The 20,914-nt window shown below is 49.1% G+C and overlaps 1 protein-coding gene across 1 annotated transcript in view; it reads right to left on the bottom strand.

The window, feature by feature from the left end:
* KSR2 (kinase suppressor of ras 2) overlaps positions 1-20,914 on the bottom strand; it is a 445,700-nt gene that overhangs the window by 173,752 nt on the left and 251,034 nt on the right. The window contains exon 5 of the mRNA XM_008071604.2: positions 12,484-12,668. Coding sequence (XP_008069795.2) covers positions 12,484-12,668 — 185 coding nt within the window. The remainder of the gene's footprint in view (positions 1-12,483; positions 12,669-20,914) is intronic.

Genomic DNA, 20,914 nt, shown 5'->3' with positions numbered 1-20,914 from the left:
ATCATGAAGCCGGGCTCGGTGGCTCAGCCTGCAATCCCGCGCCTTTGGGAGGCTGAGGTGAGTGGATTGCCTGAGCCCGCGGGTTCGAGACCCGCCTGGGCAGCGAGACCTCATCTCTACAATAAATCAAAAAATCAGCCGGGCGTGATAGCGCATGTCTGTAATTCCAGCTACTTGGAAGGCTGAGGCGGAAGGATCGCTGGAGCGCAGCAGGTCGAGGCTGCGGTGGCTGGGAGCGGCCACTGCACTCCAGTCTGGGCAACACAGTGAGACTCCAACACAAAAAAAAAAAAAAAATGAAGCTGGGTTCAGTGGCTCAGCCTGTAATTCCAGTGCTTTGGGAGGCTGAGGTGAGTGAATTGCCTGAGTCTGCGGGTTTGAGACCCGCCTGGGCAACTTGGCGAGACCTCATCTCTACAATAAGTCAAAAATTAGCCAGTCATGGTAGCATGCGGCTGTAGTTCCAGCTACGTGGAAGGCTGGGGTGGAAGGATCGCCGGTGCCCAGCAGGTCGAGACTGCGGTGGCCGGGAGCGGCCACTGCGCTCCAGTCTGGGTGACGGAGTGAGACTCCAACTCAAAAAAAATAAATAAATAAAAATAAATAAAAATGATTTTTGGCCAGGCGCAGTGGCTCATGCCTATAATCCCAGCACCTTGGGAGGCCAAGGTAAGAGGATTGTGTGAGCCTGTGGGTTTGAAACCAGCCTGGGCAACTTGAAACCTCACCTCTACAATAAATCAAAAAATTAGCCGGGCATGGTGGCGCGTGCCTGTAGTTCCAGCTACTTGGAAGGCTGAGGTGGAAGGATCGCCGGAGCCCAGCAGGTCGAGGCTGCGATGGCCTGGAGCGGCCACTGCACTCCAGTCTGGGTGACAGAGTGAGACTCCAACTCAACCAATCAAAACACACAGCCCATCAAAACATACGCCCAGACAATCAGCACACGCAACCAGCCAGTCAAAATGTATGCCAGTCAATCAGACTGAACAGTACTACAGATACACAACAGCCGAATGTCTTCCATGCCTATCTGTTTGCCACTTTGGTGGGCAGAGATTATGATACCCTGCGCATCTGAAAACTTTCTAGTTTTCAAAAACTGATCACACACCTCCCAACATCCAACAGTCCTGTAAGGTAGGCAGATATCATTAACATGTCCATTTGCCAGATGAAGAAACCAAAGCTCTGATATGTTGAGCCACTTAACAAGGGCCACACAGCCAGGGGCAGCCACCCTAAATGGAAAAACCTAGACTTCCCGATCCCTGGCTGAGTTTTTGCCTGCATCTCATGTGGCTTCTAGCCAACTAGACTGCAAATGCTATGAAGCCAGGGACTGTAACAAACATTTCTTTGACTCCCCCACGATACTCAGTATCAGACTTTAGTCAGAAATTCAATCAATACTGACTGCTACATTCAGATGCCATGGAGGTGGGGTAGGGTTGGGGCAGGGTTATGAGGATCAAAGCTGACCCAAACCCAAACACTACACAATAGTATCAACAACCACAACACTAACACTTAGGTACTGCTTCCTAAGCAGCAGCCATGCTCGGGATCCCTTCATTTCATTCTAATCATCTCTCCATGAGAAAAGTATATTATTTCCATTTTAAAGATGGGGAAACTGAGCCTTGGCAACCTTAGGTAATAAATGGCAGAGAGAAGATTCAAACCCAGGCTTGCCCAGCTCTCAGCTCCTTGCCTGGCCAAAGCCAAAATGCTACGGCTTTACCCTAGGAATGGGGCTGAGTCTCTACCTGGCAACATGATTAAACTTCCCTGGAGACCCTCAGGAGTGCCAGATGATGGGATTAAAAAAAGAGCTTCTTGCCACTGAGAAACATAGCCCAAACACTAAGAGAACTGAAATGGTTTTGGGTACAATGGTGGTGACATAGCCCACTAATCCAGATCAGGAGGTGATCTGGCCAGGGTGCTGCTCTTTGATGACAGCCTTTGAAGACAGGGGCCTCCCACATTATTCATATTTCCTCCAGTGGACACTGGCTATTAGCCTCACCAGCATTCTTGCGCCCTTCTTCAGCAAAACCTACAGATAAAGATCTTGGTTCAGGATTAGGCCAATAAGTATCCCTCCATTTCTCTGGCTCCACTGATTGGTTTAGAGATGAGCATACAGTCAAGCTGATGGATTTGGAGTGGATCTCAGACCTATATAAATCCTACTCTGCCACTACAGACTAGATCAGGGAAGAATGAACAAGCTGGGACTGCTGGGGCCACCTTGCCACCACATGGATCCTAAAACTGAAGCCATCCTGAAGGAGAACAGAGCTGAGAGATACAACGTGAACTGAGCTCTTAGATCCAGTCATACCTGAAATGGTAGGGTTTTTTAGTTATTTGTGCCAATAAATTACCTCTATACACCGCTATACCAAGAGAAAAAAAAAAGAAAAACAACAACAACAAAACCCCCTCAGGTTGGGTTATCTGTCACTGGTAATTCTGAGTCCCAAGCTATATAACAGTATCACCACTACCATATAGTCATAAAGAGCTGCTTATTTTTCTTCTTTTTTATATTGGAAAATATAGTTTATTTAAAAAGCAAACTAGAGAGAGAGAAGATTTACCTCCCATGGTAAGGGAGGGACCAAAGCTAGAAAACATGGCGGTCATAGCTCAAAGAGCCACATGGACACACCAGAATTTAACAAAGCAATAACTAGAAAGTAAATTAGACAGACAGACAGAGAGAGAGAGAGAGAAATTTACCTCCCCAAGGTAGGGGAGGGGGCCAAAGCTAAGAAAACATGGCAGTTATAGCTCAAAGAACACATGGCCTGGCCAGTGCTTAACAAAACAATGGCTGCTTATTTTTCAACAAACAAAATTGGCACCTGCCTTTCTGGTTGGTTAAGGCAGGAGAGCCATCCATGAAATCCAAAAGGCTGCATCAAAGTCTAATGACATGAGTGTCTGTCTGGGTGATGCCAAGTCCAGCCAGCTCTGCAACTCTTGAGGCAACAAGCAGAATTTTCATCCTTTGCCATCTAGATCCTGAATAGCTGAAGTCTCACTGTGCTTGGCATAAAGGGAATGCTAGAAAATGTTGAGGGTTATCCATCCAAAAATATTTGTGTGTGCTGGCTCCATGCCAGATACGGTAATGAACAAGATTGATGTGGCCACTGCCCTCATGGATCTGACACTGGGGAAACAGGGCATTAAACACATATATATATGCCTGCAAATTGTGATAAGTGCTCCTGAGGAAAAAGTCCGGGAGGTGAGAGAAGGTGTAATTGATGTCACTTGAAGAGTTAGGGAATGCTTTCCCAAGGAAGTGATTGTGGAGACAGGTGAGACTAATGAGTGGACATCCACTAGCCTAAGAGTTCATGGCAGAGGGGAACATAATTCATTGAAGGAATCATTGACAGGGGCCAGCAGGAGCAAGATAAAGCCAGAGAGAGGGCTCACACTCTCTCTTAAGGATCTGAGCTGCAGCCTATGAACAAAGGGAGATCATGGTAGATGTTTAACCTGGGTTTTGGAGCCAGAATCTCATTTTGAAAAGAATCACATCAGAGGATTTGATGTGGGGCTAAAGCAGACATTCAAAGATCCAACTGCAGACTATTATATAGTTTGGACCAGGGTGGTGGTGATGGAGGAGGAGATGGAAAAAAGTAGAAGGCCAGGGAGGGAGGTCTACATCCTATGAACAGAAATCTGGCTCTCTGCCTGTTTTTGCAAATAAAGTTTTATTGGCACACAACCATATCCATTTGTTTTGGTATTGTCTAGGATGCTTTGTGTCACAGTGGCAGAATTGAGTAGTTGTCATGGAGACCACAGGGCCTGCAAAACTGAACATATTCACTATCTGGCCCTTTGCAGAAAAAGGTTGGTGACCCCTGACTTAGAAGGTTCATGTAACAAGGCTTGGAAATGGGGTACCATGGAAAGGAAGGGTTAAAGAGCACACCTAAGTATCAACTCATCTAACTGGGAATATGGGCAAGGTAAGGCTATCAGAGGAGGAGCAGGCTTGTCAGGAAAGGGGTAGATTTGATTAAAACAACCCAAATCCCCACCAAGCTACCACTTCATGGAAATGAGGTGAGGTCAAGTCATGTACAGAAAAAGCTTGCAACTTGGAGTCTAAGGTGCCATGACTTTCAGTCTGGACTCTGAAGTGCTGCGTAACTTCCAGGCAATGTCCTCTCTTGAAGCATCAGTTTCCTCATGCCATAGAATGGAGGCACAGGAGCATGAACTGTGGAATTCAAATGCCTGTTGTACACTGTCTAGTTCTGCAGCAGCGTTACTTCTTGTTCTGAAATCAGTTGACATTTGAGAATTCCTCACCTGGGGTGGGGAGGTTACTGGGACAAAGGCAGTAACAATCAGACACGGGTCCTGATGACAGGGAAGGAAACTGCCCACGCTGACAGTGTGTACCTGACCCAGGACCAGGACTTACTACAACAGGCACTAATGGCCCCCTTGGTCTGTAATGCCAAGCACTTACCAACCAATTTGTGTTGCCACAGTTCCTGGTGGGAGCAATCATAACAAAAGGTCCGAGGTTATCTACTGCACGCTGAGCCCAAACTGTGTGTGCTAAGGCAAGAGCTGCAAAATGTGCAGGCAGACGACAGAAGAGAAAGTTGATGATAAAAGCCCGGAAGTAGCCTTGCACAGAACATGCACACCCACACGCACACACACAAACACACATCTCACGCCCACACATCGCCAGTTCTCCATATACACAAAATGTGTCACCACTTAAACAAAGACACTGTTAACTTCCTCTGGACTTCCACCAGCTCACTGATGAGCCCTCTGAGTATCAGCAGAGACCACTGCTCTACAACCCCTTGGCACAATGGGGAGAGCCATTGGTGAGCCATCAGGAAGCCAGGGTTCAAGTCCCACCTCTGTATCCCTGGCAAGCTCTACTTCCTTGCCTCAGTTTGCTCATCTGTAAAAGGAGGGTTTGGACTCAACGATTTCTGAGGCTCCTCCCAGCGTTGACATCGATGACTAGAACAGAGATTAAAAATGGAGAGCTCCAAGACCCAAAGTAACCTACAAACCTGTGGAGATGTTCGATATTGGGTTGCACAATGTTAAAGGATTTAACATTGATCACTGGCATTTTGAAGCAGGGAGAGTTCTTGTCTTCCTGGAAAACCAAATGATCTGGCAGTGCTAGGTTCACAACTCCACGTTGTCCCAGCCACTAGAGCTGGAGAACGTCTGTCCTGGAGTGGGTGTCCTGCCGGTCCTGCCTAGGCCTGCCTTGCCTCTGTCTTCTCTCCCCCTAAATGGGCAGCTCCACTCTTTCCAGGGACTTCTCAGAACAGGACAGCTATCTCAGAGAGCAAGGCCTGCTCCAGTAGGTATGAATAGGTTCTGAGTTCTCATTATTGTACCAATGGGGCCTGGTTCCCCTTCCCTGCCCTTGTTTGGAAAATAAGGAGGGCCTCATTGGCTTCCTAGGGCTGCTGCAATAAATTGCCACAAACTGGGCGGCTGAAAACAAGACAGATTTATTCTCTCCCTGTTCTGAAGGCCAGAAGTCTAAAATCGAGGTGGAGCAGGGTCAGTGTGCTCTGGAGCCTCTGAGGGAGAACCTACCCCCGGCTGGTGGCTTCAGCAATCCTCAGTGCCCTTGCTCCAGCCTCTGCCTCTGTCTTTGCATGGTGCTCTCCTTGCGTTCCTGTGTCCACAGTGTTCTCCTTGTCCAAAATTCCCTCTTCTTATGAGGACATTAGTCATACTGAATGAGGGCCCACCCTAATTGACCTCATTTTCACTTGATTGCACCTTATTTCCAAGTAAGGACACATTCTCAGGTGTGGAGGAAGGATTTGGGCATAGCTTTTGGGGGCAACAAGTCAACCCGTGATAAAGCCTAATTTACCTCAATCAACAGGGGTGAAGAGGAACACACGAGAGAGAGATGGAAAACTCCTTTGTTCACATAAAGATAGACACATCTGCAACCAATCATGACTAGGTGCCAAGTGTGGTTAAGGCCCAGTGCTTGTGTCCAGGCTTTATCTTTTGTGTTAGTTTCTTGCACTTTGAGGAAAAGTTACATCTGGAATAACTCCCCTCCTATCACAGAGAAACTCCAGGAAGGCAGAGGGCTGGGCTCCTGGCCACCTGGAGAGCCCCAGGACAGATCAGCAGGGCACAGAGGGACCCTAAGTCTCCTGATCCCACATGATAGAGTTTTCTACAAAGATGTGAAGCAACAAGAAGGACACATCCCATTCTGCAGATGCCCTGCCCAAGCTGCATGACCTGAGTCTAGCCTTGAGGAGACATCAGACAGACCCAAATTGAGACACATTGTATAAAGTAAATGGTCCCTACTCTTCAAAGATGTCAAAGTCATAAACAACAAAGAAAGGCTGAGAAAATGTTCTGGCTTGACACAACAGCTAAATGCAATCTGTGACCCCAGATTGGATCCTGTACCAGGAAGAAAAATTGCTATAAAGGATATTATTGGGGCAATTGCTGAAATTGGAATATGGTGAGATGAAAGTACTGATTCAATGTCAAGTTCACTGAAATTGGTAACTCTATGTGGTTATGTAAGAAGGTAAGATGGTGTGCAACCCAGTCTCAAATGGTTCACAAAAATGAGAGGAAGTAAATGTAAATAAATGTTAAAAACTGTTCAATCTGAGTAAAAAGGGGTACAAAAGTCCTTTATTATTCTTGCAACTTTTCGGTAAATTCAAAATCATTTCAAAACGGAAAGCTAAAAAAACCGTCATATAACCACCTAACTCAGGGATTCTGAAATGTCAGCCTCAGAGCCTCCTGGAGGGTTTGTGGCTTGCTGGACAACCCTCACCCCAGAAATTCTGATTCAGTAGATCTGGAGAGGAAAGGCAAGAATTTGCATTTCTGACAAGTTTTTGGACACTAGTCATACTGAATGAGTTGCTGCTACTGTGGTGGCCTGGAACGCACTTTGAGAACCCCTGGCATAGCCTAGTTTTAACTGTGGAAGTGACCACCAGAATAACTAGGCACAGAAAGAGTTAAAAGTGGTTGCTTCTGAGAAGCAGAATTGGGGGAGGGGTGGCGAAGAGCCCAGTGCTTTTCACTGGGGACCATTCTGCATTCTGTTATTTGTTTCCAGATGTGTATATTTTAAAACCCGCAAAGCATCTAGATCCTACCTGGCATATAGCAGGTGGGCAGGATGTGTTAGGGACCTGCTGGGGTCTGAGTTTCTAAAAGAGGCCAGGCAACACAGGCACCCGCTGTGTCTGCTGGGTCCATGGGGGGAGGGAAAGATAACAGCACCAATTCTTGCACATTCTTGGGGAGCCAAGTCCTCTGGGTCACTATATGTCCTCCCCTTGGAACTGGCACTACTGAGTCAGGTCAGACCCACAACGCTCAGAAGCTCTCCCAATTCTGAGCCAAGACTGTGGTTCAGGCAGCAAACTTCCATCAAGACACACGGCTCTCCTCCCCCTCTTCTGAGGGGTAATGAACCTTGACCTCAAGCCTCATTAAACCCCATTATATAATCATCCCCACCCCGAGGCATCTCGGAACCCTTCCAGTGGCTGCTTTCTTGGGAGCAGGAAGTTCAGCTCCAACAGTCTGTATTGCTACCTGCTGTCTCCCTCAACAAACCAGGCTTCTGACTCAGCCCCAAGGTACACACAAGGCCAGGGTCTCAGTTGAGGATAACTCTCTCTTGCCCCGTCTCCGGACAAAGAGCAGGAGTTACTTAGAGAAGAGATGAGGAAAGGGCACACCTTCTCTTAAGATACCTCGTGAAAATCGATCTTGCATCAGACCCGGATTTGTGGGTAACTCCAGCTGGTGCCATGATGACCAGGATGGGGATGTTCTAGAATCATCGATCATTTGTTCCCCTTGGTAGCTGCTGCCCTGAAGTGCTCAAACCCCATAGATAGCTAATAGAAAAACACCCAGAAAACTGCAGGTGGCAAAATTACTATGTTATTCCTCATCTTCTACCAAAGATGTCCAGGAAGGATGAGTTGCAGAAGCTGCCTGCAGTTTGTTCTTTCGGGCACCTTCTGCTCCCCTACATGAATGGCTCACATCGGGAACAAGAGATCCCTAGAATATGAACAACAGAGTCTGGGGGAGAGGGTAACAAATGGTTAGCCAATGTGGGTGCTGCTCTCTAAGTGAGCACAGTGTGCTAACAAAGAGGTATTCATTCAGCATGGTTGTCACCCACAACACAATTCAGTTCCTTACTTGATGAGCAAACAAGTGTCAGTGAAGACGGTGTTGCAATTTCATATCCTATGAAACTGTAGCACTGTGGAGTCTAGGATTCAGAGTAAGGACAAACTTCACCTCTTTCTCGACCTTGTGGTCACTTAAACTCTCAGTCCCAGTTTCTTCTTCTGTAAAACGGGAATAATAATCAAATCTACTTCATAGACAATCGTGAAGCGTAAGAGAAGTAATAAAAGTCAATTGCTTTGTATGATGCCTGGAATGTTGGCAACACACAATAAATGCCAACTGCTATTATTACCATCATTTTCTTCATTGTTACAAGCTACTCCATCATGTTACATACAGCAATAGCTCCCAAAGCTCCCCTTTACTCAGACTCCTGCTCTAAGCACCAGCCCCCATGCTAGGGGATTTACATGCATTCCTCCTTTTATCCTCACTACATGCTTGCCGGGTGGAGACTCAACTCGGGGGGTTAAGCAATTTGCCCAGTGACTTATTGGCATCCAGTTAGTTGCCATCAACCCGAAATCACTTCCACCAGCCGGTAATGAAGGATGACGGATCACTTCTCCCTCTACCCAGGCGGCACTCTGTCATTCTGGCGTAGCCTTTCTTTAGGGAACTTAGAGACTGCCTGACCTATGTCAGCTGGGATGGGAGAGGGCCTATGAGAAGACCCAGGCTCACGACTTGTGGGACCCAAAATGGCCCGGTGACACAGGGCATCCAACCAAACCACTGAGGTAGCGTGGCATGCACACGGAATAAACACAGCAAGGGTGGAGGGGCACGCCCACTGCTCTCTGGGAAGGAGGTTCACTTCTGAGTCAGCATCTTCTGTGGTGAACAGAAGAATCTGATATTGTGCGCTCTGTCTATACCTGAGTGAGGCTATGAATCCGAAGGGCTGGTGAGCCTTGGAGAACTGGCCTCCATCAGTTGAGGCTCTTGCCACCCCCCTTCCTCTCTCCCCCATCTTGTGACACTCAGACCAGTGAAGTAGGGTAAGTTCCAAGGAGGTGAAGTCCTCCTGCAGCTCACCCGAGGTGGCTGGGCGCCCTGGGGTTCCAGCCTCAGCCACTCGACAGCTGGATCTGCCTAATGCTGTCTCCGGACATTACCATCAGGGGGTGACAAGACGGCATATCACCACCCTTCACGGTGCAGTCCAGAGCCAGAGTCGACAGTGACAAACGGGCAGACAGACTGAGCCTGGCAGCCGTGCGGCCCCTGGAGCTCCCAAGGCTGGGTCAGCAGGAGGAAAGCTGGCACTGGGGCAGGGAGCGCTCTTCTGAAATTCGGGATGGCAGGGGTACAGAAACCATTACAAGCAAGGAGGAGATGGCGCCTGGCAACTGTGATCTCCCAGCCCCTAGTCCCATGTGGAATCTCCCAAAACAGCATTCTAAATGAGTCAAAAGATTTGCTGAGGAAAAGTTCAGTGGGCAGGCCTCAGAATCACTGAAGTGGACTCTCCTGGAGTGTGTACCGTGGGGAAACTGAGACCCAGATGGAGGAAGGATCTTGTTGCACTGAAGTGATGAAATGCAGGCTAGAGTCGGATCCGGATTCTGAATGTACCACATGGACTAAGATCATGAGCCTCAGTTTACTGATCTGCAAAATGGGAATAAAAACATCTGCCTCACAGACTGTGATCCATCTTAACTGTGGCAATGCAGCTGTTGCACCAGGCAGAGACAAAGGTCACACAGGCATTTGGTGGCAGCACTGAGGCTCCAACAGAGAGCTTCTCATTTCCCAGTCTGGAGCCTGCTCCACACCCCAGGCTGCCTCTGTTTCTGTGCCTTGTTAGAATCAACAGAGATAGGACTGATCCATGGGGTTCCAGCTAATATCTGGGTTACACACTCATGTTCCGGCTGAGACTCAGATGCCATCCCTCTTCTTTCTGGGAGAGTGGGGAGCAACCTCCCTACATACAAGGACCAGGACTGTCCAAGGGCAAGTGTGTTTCTGGGGCCTCCTAGCGCTGGGAGCTGTCTTTTAATTAAGAACTCTGGTCCTGCCCACGGGCAAGCAGAAAAGGGTTTTCTCTTAAGCGTAGGCCAGGGCAGGGGCAAACAGTTGGAAGCCATGGTGAATCCTCACAAACTCTTTGGCAAGGGCAAGGGGACCAAATGTCCAAGTTGGAGGGTTTTTTTTTTTTAAACAGGACAGAGATGTCTATACTTTGGCCAGCACTAAAGTGCATAACTGTGGTCAATCCACAGAGGTGGCTGTGCTGACGTTCACTCACAGGACAGTGATGCCCAAGGACAGATGGCCGCTGGAGGCAGTTGCCTGGCATCTTGCCAAGGTAAACTCCAAGCACTCTTAGGGCCACGGGGACATGGGGAGGGGGAGTGAACTGTAGGCATTCATCCACAGCAGCTCCAAATTAGCCATCAGATCAGATACCACCATGACAGCTACCATTTAGTATGCACCTACTGCGTGCCAGGCACTGTGCAGAGGACTTGACATGTATGAGCTTATCTAATCCCCACAACTATCTACAAGTGAATCGATTATTATCCCCATTATACAGATAAGAAATCTGAGGTTCAGAGATGCTTTTAACTCACTCAGGGCTGGGTACACTGCTTGAAAATACCACAACTGGGATTCCAACCCAGGCATTTGATCCTGGCTGTGACAGCTGCCTCACATGGCTGCCGCTACCCGTTTGACATGCCACCATCACCCCTTTTCCTCACCCACACCCTTGCAGCCACCCTCTGACTACCACACAGGCCCACCCTCACAGAGGCTGCTCTGACAGAGATTTCTCTTAAATCAATAAATTGGCCTTCTGGTGTCGACCTGTGGGTCATGGGTGTTATTTTAGTTTGCTCAATACAGAGCCTGAACAAGCTGGGCACCGAGACAAAGCACTCTCTGGATCATGTCTTGACTGACATCTGCAGAGGTCTCCTCCAGTCCAGACCCTCAGCTGATTCCCACAGAGACACGCCCCATGTGTCTGTGAACGGAAAGTCAAGTTCACCATCGGCCCCTCCCTAACAATCTAGCTGGATGTTGGATGTTACAGGCGCCTTTTTTCCAGGGAGAGAATTAATCAGTCTCATCAAATTCTCAAAGGGTCCATGGTTTCCCTAAAAAAGCTTAAGAACCCTTGGGTAGGGGTAATAAATAAAACCTCACATTTAGAGAAAGTCACCCTGCTGGCTATTTGAGGGATCATGGCCATCGAATCACGTGTAATGATCAAGCTTGTGTCCTCTGGAGTTGGAAGGAAACAGATGCAAATCCCGGCACACATATCCCATAGCTGTGTGACTTCGCGCAAGTTATATGAAGTCCCTAAGCCTCGGTTTCCTCCTCGGTACAACAGGCATCCTCCATCTGTATAAGGGATTGGTACAAGAACTAAACGAGGCCCTGGATGTGTGTGAGTAGCATGTCCCAGTGCTCAGTAGACATGTCTTAGCATTTTTTTCAGAGCAACAAAACATGCAGGGCCCGTGGCCGTCTGAAGGGCCAGGGATCGTTTCTCCCCCCCTCTCACAGCCCTTCCTTCTCCCGAGCAACCCATCAATAAAAGCTTCTGTCCTTGCTGAGGACTGGCTAGGCTTTTATTCAGAAGGCTCCCCTCTGACCACATCTGTGCCTGCTCAGCAAATCCGGGCCTCTGGGTAGAGAAGATTAAACACCTTCTGAAACCTCAGCCTTCAGTGGCCAGAAAGTTCCATTTCTGCTCCGAGTAATAACTGCTCTGTCTCCAGCAGAAACTCGTAAGAGCAGAATGTAAACCACCCCCGGGCCACGCTGAGCCCCGTGTGACCCCAAATACATCTTGGAGATGTAAAGGTTATATGTGCTGACCTGAGTGGGAGGGAATACAAAACTTAATCAAAGATGCCGTAGCCACGGTGCCTGAGAAAAATCCTTGTAATCAGGCAGCCGGGAGAAGGAGGAAGAGAGGGCGGAGGCTTGCTTGAATGCCCTGCACCATTGATCTCCTCTGTCCATCTGTCACACCTGCAGGTGAAAAAGCAGGGACTGGGCACCAATGACAACGGCCGGCCAACCTCCCTGGCGCCAGTTACGCCGCCCTCAAAACCAGCCTAGAGGGGCAGTGTGTGGAGGGTGGGCAAGCTTCCATCCATGAGTATCTCTCAAGCCCTTGGGATCAAGAGGGTTAGCACCTGGTGTAGAGGAAGGCGGTAGGGGATGGGGGGGTAGGCGGAGCCCCCACGGGTGACTTACTTGCGGAGAAGTTGGCCTCAGTGTGCACGGGAGGGGTGGAAGGCAAGAAGGGCGCATGTCCCACGAAGAAGGAGCGGAGGGAACGCTCGGACAGAAGCGGGGACCGCTGCTGAGAAGGGATGTTCTCGCAGCTGCCCACGCTGCTGTGGATTTTGAGGTTCAAGGGTTTGCTCTTCTTCTTGGCTCTGAAAAAGAGACAGAGAGAGAAAAGGAAATATATCTGCAGGCACAGAGAGTGAGAGCAGGGAGACCCAGCCTTGGGTGCCTCTCATGAGGGGTTCAAAGCCCACTGAGAGAGATGCACAGCACCCAAGAGCTTTGAGGTAGAGAGGCAGGGACTGGGTGAAGGGGGTCCACCTGAGACCCCCTGAGAAGCCCGGTCCACCTGGAAGCATGAGCACGAGCACACAGAGGCTCTGTTCCTTTTCAAAACCCAGCTTCCCAGAGGCGCTCTAGAGAGCCAGAGTCAAGTTCGGCTCCCAACACCAGTCTCACAACTTTCTCCCACACATCCTGAGTTCTCAGAGCCCCAGCCCCCAACCCATGGCCAGACTGCCCTTGGGTCATTTGACAGACAGCAGATCCCAGGCTGGCCTCAAGTGAGTCCAGGAGGTCTGGGTCAAGGCGGCGTCCACCTCCTACCTGGGTTCAATCCCCAGAGTAATTGCCCTTCCTCTGCATAAAAACAATCGAGCCACTTCTGTAGACATGATGCTTGATGACTTTGAAGGGGTCGAAGGAGACTAAGTCTTGGGCAGGATCCCTTCTGGAAACTTTTCCTCTTGGTCACGACTTCTGGGGTGGGGTCCCTTGTTCCCAGTCCATCCCTGGCCCTGTCTGGTTCTCGGTCCAGTCCCTACCAGGAGTCCCAGGTGGGGCCCACCCTCAGAGTGCAGGAGGAAGGGTGTTTCCCCAAACCATAGGCTGCATCCCACGGAGTGCCTCAGGGGCAGCTGAGTTCGGTGAAGAAGGGACTGTGGGAACCCCCACCTCCACCCTGCCCCCACCACAGCACCCTTGCTGGGGGAGGACAAGGCCAGCTTGTGGCCTGGTGAATGACATGGTTCTGGGGCCGGACACTCCAGATTCAAACACTGGCTTCGCCGGGCTCGGTGGCTCAGCCTGTAATCCCGCGTCTTTGGGAGGCCGAGGTGAGTGGATTGCCTGAGCCCGCGGGTACGAGACCCACCTGGGCAACTTGGCGAGACCTCATCTCTACAATAAATAAAAAATCAGCCAGGCGTGGTAGCTACTCGGAAGGCTGAGGCGGAAGGATCGCCAGAGCTCAGCAGGTCGAGGCTGCGGTGGCCGGGAGCGGCCACTGCACTCCAGTCTGGGTGACAGAGTGAGACTCCAACTCAAAAAAAAAAAAAAGAAAAGAACATATAAGACATTAGATATAAGGCCAGATAAATAGTTCAAACACTGGCTTCACCACCCTCAGGTGAGTCAGTTAAACTTCTCAAACCTCAGTACTCTCGTCTGCAAGAGTCCTTCTTTGGAGGATTGTGGAGAGGATTATGTGCAATAGCCCCTAGAAATTAATTAACGCAAAGTATAAACATGAATTGTCACTGTTATTATATAACTGGAATTTGATCTTTCCATTAGTAGAAAGAACCTGCGGCTAAAACGAGGTGGAAACTTTTGGAAAGCCTGGTCCTACCCTTGGGGACTCTTTAAGACCCAAGAGATGAAATGGCATTCTTTGTACACGCTGTGCCCAGCAAAGTGACCACACAGAGCAAGAACTCAAATACTTGTTGAATGATCTCAATCTCTCGATGTCAGAGAGGGAGAAGTAAAAAGGGACCCTTCTCGGGAACTCTCAGCTCACAGGTTCAAGGCTGGTGACGGATTCATTTCAAGGGGGGGTGTATCTGACCTCAATCCCACACACGGCGCCGGTCCTGCCCTCCCGCAGGCGAACATTTGCCCTCTGCCCCTAGCATGGTGCAGTCACGGCAACCCCTGTGCAGCGAGTCTTCCCTGACACGGAAGTGCAAACGTAAGGAAACATACAGAAAACTCACTGACACAGGCTGAAATGGTTAAACTATGAATGAACAGAAATGTGTTACAGGTGCTAGTATCCACCCAGCCTAGTTGATGACACAATTGGATAGCATCAAAAGGAAATACAATGTCTACTGAACGTTGAGAATGACTGAGCCCACAAGCATGGATCTGTCATATCCTGGGCATTTCTCAGTCCAGAATGACCCTGTCCGGTAGCAAAGTGACTCACCACGTGAGCGCCTGAATTGTGGTTAGGCTTGACTGAAATAGGCTCAGCACGAGAAGAAAAAAAGTACAATACCTTACTCATAGCATTTTTATATGCATCAAATGTCAGGTTAACTAAAATATATTATTAAAGCTTCTAAAAAATTTTTAAAAAATAAGTGAAGGTCTCAGCATTTATCCACAGTTCAATGCTGAAATAAAAACACAAGGTTTTCAAGATTCTTTTTTGAATTTGTTTGTTTTCTAGGCATCTTCCTCACCAACAGATTATTAGAAGATGAGGTTATTCGATTTCCAACAGGAGTCTTCACATTGGGGAGACTCCAAGGATTCCAGGTTGATAAAGCTTTGAGCTAAAGCCAAGAGGATGCGTCTCTGAAATTATAAGCATACAGCATGGGTGTTCAAAAAAATGTTCACTTTACCAAATAGAAGGCTTAATCATCATATAAATAACAACCCCAACAACAGCTACTATTATTGCCGCTTTGATTCAAGCACCGACCATGTCCAGGGACGATATCAAGTGCGTTTCGCATATGATCTCATTCAGGCAACATGGGAACCTCAGGGGAAAGATGCTAATGTTATCTTCTCTCCACGGATGAGCATGCCGAGACAACGAGAAGGGGCGTGACGAAGGTGGTGGCGGTCTTGGGACCCGGCAGGGTTGCTCCGGGGTCTTTCTCTCAACTGCACCGACACTGACCCCAGGCCACAATCTGCCCCGAGGAGCCTGACCTTGGACATACTCAGGCCAGAAGCACTGGAGTGATCAACAGCAACACCCAGAATCTTCACATTCGCTTCAGGGGCCCTTTTACCTAATCACCCACACGCCTCACACAGACAGTTCCATTTGTCCTCCTCTCTCTAAGCTCTCTTACTTTGGAATGGCCAAAGAGAAAAACGCTGTGATGGAGGCCGGAGACGGGCAGGAACCCTGGAGAGTTCCCACTGCCTGACCCTGAGGAACAGCAAAAGTGCCCCATATAGAATGCTTCTACTGCTTCCCTGTCTCCTCTACCGGTGAACTCCTACACATACTCCACAGTCCCATTCAAATGTTCCCACCTGTGAGATGTCCTCTCTACTCCACTGAGTGGGGGTCATTTATCATTCCCTCACCTCACTTTCTTAATACCTGCTCTTCCATGATATGTTGGATAAGACCCAATCTCCTTAACATGATACCCAATACCCACCCCCACACACCCCTAGATCTGGCCCTATGGCCTTCTCACCCTTTGGGCATGCTGTCTCCACCACCCAGAATACCCTCCCTTTCTTTGCCTGGTTAATCCCTATTTTTCTTTTATGACTTAGCTCTGGTGTCTTCTCCTCCAGGAAGCCTTCCTTGATTCCCCAGTCCCTCCCAGCACAGGTTGGGTCTTCTTCCTCCGAGAAGCCTTCTCTAATTCTCCCTCTTTCCTCCCAGCCTGGGTTGGTTGTTCCTTTTCAGTTCTCTATATACATATGACTGCAGTTTCCTAGTGTTTAACACAAAGTTTAAGCACCAATTGTCACTGTTATTATATAACTGGAAATTGATCTGTCCTTTAGTAAAAAGAACCTACAGCTAAAATGAGGTGGAAACTTTTGGAAAGTCTGATCCCACCCTTGGGGACTCTTTAAGACCCAACAGATGAAATGGCATTCTTTGTACATGCTGTGTACAAATACGCTGTCTCCCAAGTGGACTGTGGATCTCTGAGGCGATGACTGTATGGTTCACGTTCCCATCCTTGGCAACTAGCACAGAGCCTGGCACACAGTAGGTGCTCATTAAGTGCATACTAAATATCCATTCTGGATTAAGACCAGCACATATCACACTTCATTCTGTTTTCCACAGGACCGTAGGCCCCTTGAAAGCAGGAACCACGTGGTTTTCATTGCTGGATCCCTCAACCCCTGGCTTGGCATCAGTTGGGCCAAATGAACCTCTTCAGGGGGCTCGGAGCTTTCGTTTCTTCCCAAGGAGTTGGTTTAAGAGCACTCGGTTTAAAGCAACCTCCAAAACTAAGCTATCATCTCACTGCTCCTCCGACCCACCCTCCGCGAACCGCCATCCAGTCTGGTCAGGAGTTGGGCGCCCTCTTGTGGCCAAAGCACAGCCTCCTTGCAGATTTTCACCCTCTTGGATGGAGAGCTCAGTCAGGAAAGTGTGTTCATTTAAGACACGAGGTGTCCCCCACAAGCAGCCTAAAAGCCGGACTCTCCAGGAGGCCTGCTGCTCACAGGCTTGAGGGCGTCCACGTGTACCTTCAGGGTCTCCCCTCATCGTGCCTGGTCTACCAGTTCCGCACGTTATCTCCCCAGGGGCCCACGCCGGACCAGAATCTTTTCTGCCTGTGGTTGGAGAAGAAAGGGAAGTGGGTGGGGGGCATTTCACTCCCCACAAGTACCCAACACTGGAATTCTACAATGGGAAAGCATCTGCCTGAGGCAGTGAGTGCTTAAGTGAGTTAGCGGTTAAACTCACAGGCTTTGGACACAGGGAGACAGGGAGCCCAAGTCCTGACTGTGATCTCGCTCTTTGAGCCTCAGTTTTCTCACCTGGAATATGGGGAGAACACTAACATGGATCTCAGAGGGCTATCATGAGAATTCTGAGATAGCAGGCGTGACACGGGGCTCAGCACAGAGTGGGGGTTCAGGGGATGTTACCAGTTACTAAAGTCGCCAAGACCAGGTTAAGTCAGATGACCGCACAGCCATGGAAATAGCCTTGAAGAAGCCAAGCAACTTCCTTGACCCATCACGACCCTTGGCAAGTGAAGAGGACACAGCCGAATGCTCTGGTACTAGGCACCGTTATGGCCTCCAAAACACAATGGGAGCCTTGAGGCCCTGAGTCACCACGTGACAAGGCCACATCCTCTGGCTATAAGAACCAAGTCTGACCCAGGCAAGCTTAGTAGGAGCTCAGTGCTTCAGAGTCAATCTGTTAACCAATTCATGGCCACAGATGGAGCAGAGAGGGGCATATGTAAATAAATATTAGTTGGGCAGATGGATGGGTGTAAAGATGGATAGAAGGGAAGGATGGAAAGATGAAGGCAGGGAGGGAGGAGAAAGATGAAATGAATGAAGGACAGAGAGGATGGGCGAATGGGAGCATGGAAAGAAAGAAGGGAGAAAGGGAAGGAGGAAGATGAAAGGATGAAAGAATAGAGGATAGATGGAATGAATGAAAGAGAAAATGGGAAGATGGGAGAACGGATAAAGGAATAGAGGGGATGGATGGATGGATGGATAGAGGGATGATTAATGGATGGAGAGATGGATGGATAGATGGAAGGATGGAAGGATGGTTGATGGATGGATAATGGATGGATGGATGGAGAAAAGGATGATAAGATAGATGGATAGAAGGGAGGACAGAAGACAGAATGGGAGGAAAAGAAAGTGGGAGAATGAATGGCTATTTGACCAGAGTAGGGTGGAAGGAAATCCCGTACTGCTTCCTACCCACCAAGGACGCCTTCACAGACAGGATGTGGGATTCACCTGACCATTTACTCATTACCCGAGCATGCTCCAAGAGGAAAAAACAGACACAAATGACTGTTTAATGACTGTGACTGTGTACTGAGATTCAGTGAATATTTTGCAGTATATTCTGCGGACGCAATTAGAAAGAACATCCTCTCCCATAATCTTTTCAGGATATTAGATATCTGGTACAGAGATGTCTTTGTTGAAAATGGGTCCAATTCTGGGGAAAGCAATAAAATGAAGCTGCCTGAGAATGGCAGCTCCATCCTCTGGGGCTACATCCGCCCTGGGTGGACCATAGTGCTTCCTGGCTGGGCCAGCAAGTCGGGGCTCCCTGAGAAGACAGGCAGTGTGGACAGCAGGCCCAGGGCTGGCTGAGCTGAGCTGAGGCTGCACATCTATGTCAGAAAGAGACACCCAGCTCTGGGGCCATCATCCGTGCTTAGGAAGATGCTCTTGTTTACCAAGTACAGCAAGGGACTGTTGCAGTGTTGGAATCCAGGAAGGTTCTTCCCACTTTTCTGACAACTCATTTACACAGGATATTTGAACTAAATGGATCCTGAGAGCTCTAACATCTTTGAATGAGTTCATGATGTTCCAGATCCAGTCCCATCATTCTGGTCCGTGTCACCTTCCTCCCTCACCTGGGCTGCTGCTTTTTATGATTTTCTTTTAGTTTTTTTTGCTGTGGGTGAAATGTACATAACATAAAATGAGGCCATTGTAAACCATTTTAATTATTTTAAGCAATTCTGCGGCATTACGTTAACTTACAGTGTTGTGTAACCACAACTTCTCTCCAGTTCCAAGCAGGTTCATCAAGCCAAAAGGAAACCCCACACCCATTAAATAATCACCCCCTCCACCCAGACCCCCGGCAACCAACAATCTGCTTTCTGTCTCTATGGATTTGCCTATCTGGATGTTTCACAGAAGTGGAATCCTACAATCTGTGGCCTTCTGTGTCTGGCTGCTTTCACTCAGCATGGCATCCTTGAGGCTCCTCCATGTTGTGGCATGGTTCATGCATCTTTCTTTCTTATGGCTGAAAAACTGGATCCCACATTGTATTCTTTGCAACATACTCTCCCCGCAGCAATCAAAGTGAGGTTCTAAGATGTACGCACTGTATCACCTCCCTCCCCTGCTTAAAACCCTCCAAGGTTTGCCATGGTTCCTCCTTCCTGTGGTCTATAAGAGATTCCTGGGACCTTCCATGACTACCCCCTCCAACTTCTCCTCACGCTCTCCCATCGTCACTCTCAGACTCTAGCAGTTCTGGCCATCTTTCCGGTTCTTGACCATGACAAGTTCTCAGGCACCTCAGGGCCTTTGCACGTGCTGTTCCATTGCCTGGGACATTCTTCCCCATTCTGCCTAATAGTGGTAACCTGCTCTTCCTTCAGGCACCAATTTCTTAGGGATGCCATCCTCAACTCCCAGAACTCGTCAGATCTCCTGGTCACATCTGCTTCCGGCATTACCTGCTTTCTCTTCCTAGAACGCATCTGAGCTGGAATGCTGCATTTACTTACACAGTTACTGGACGAATGTCTGTCTCTCCCACGGCCTGGGCCTGCCACATCTCCTTAGCACCTAACACAAAGCAGGCACTCCTCGGTGGCAGAGCTGAGACCAGAAGCCAGCCAGGTCTACAGACTCCCACCCTCTCCCACATGTCCCAACTCAAGCAGGGACAACGTGGCATCTTCCAACTTGGGAAACTCTAAAGGAACATGGCCCAGTCTCCATCTGTGAGTCAGGGGGTTGGTATAGCAGCATCTTCCCAGTTAATTCCCACGCATGGACTCCTGGAGAACAGAAACACCCCTGAGTTCTTTTGTGGGGCCCCAGCCACTCCAACCTAGGTCTGGCAGATGGCTCTGCATCCAGAAGGCGCTGGATCAATATCCTTTTGCCAGCCCGCCTCTCCCAGCCTTCATCCCAAAGTCTGTTGAGGAAGTCTCAAACTGATGTTTAGGCTTGGCACCATTTTCTCTTCCCAAAGTTTGCTGGGCTTTGAGCTAAACAGAGCCACTGGCTCACACAGCCTCAGCTTCCTCAAGCATGGGGTTGTGTCCCCTTGAACTCCAAAGCCTTCACCCGGCCAAATCCCTCAGCGTCTCATTATCTGTGTCTGGTGCATCTGGCCCAGCCAATTGGGAGGAAATGGCAGGGCTGGGACAGACCAGCTCCTTGCCAAGCCTGGTTTGAGGCGGGCAGGAGCAACGGTCTCGCATACCACCCTGCGCAGCAAAACGCTAATCCACTCACCATGTCCCCAAATAGGAAAACTGCCCACTGGTCTCACACAGGGCTGAGCTGCCCCCAAACTAGGTCATTTAAATCCTTCTCACTTGGCCTGATCAGGTTACCCAAGAGAAGGCCTCCAGGCAAGACCCTTTTCAAAACCAAAGACTGGCACAATGATCTGGGGCAGGGGAGCTCACAGACCCTCGGACCCTTGGCCTAGCTGCTGAGAGCCCAGGAAATGGAGCAGTCAGGAAACACAGAGCCCTGCTAAGTCTAACACTCAGAGGATGTTTACGAGAACCCTCTCGGTTCCTCTGCCATGGGTGACAGCCCTCATTTCTGGCTGGAGCACTCCCCAAGCAGGGCATGGATCAACCAGAACCTGACAAAAAAGGGACACAGATGAACCAGCAAAGCAGCATAAGCT

The sequence above is a fragment of the Carlito syrichta genome, unplaced genomic scaffold (assembly GCF_000164805.1).
Source record: "Carlito syrichta isolate Samal-C Ts95f unplaced genomic scaffold, Tarsius_syrichta-2.0.1 Scaffold314525, whole genome shotgun sequence".
Taxonomy (NCBI): domain Eukaryota; kingdom Metazoa; phylum Chordata; class Mammalia; order Primates; family Tarsiidae; genus Carlito; species Carlito syrichta.
Note: the sequence above shows the minus strand (reverse complement) of the source record. Positions and strands in the feature narration are given on the sequence as shown.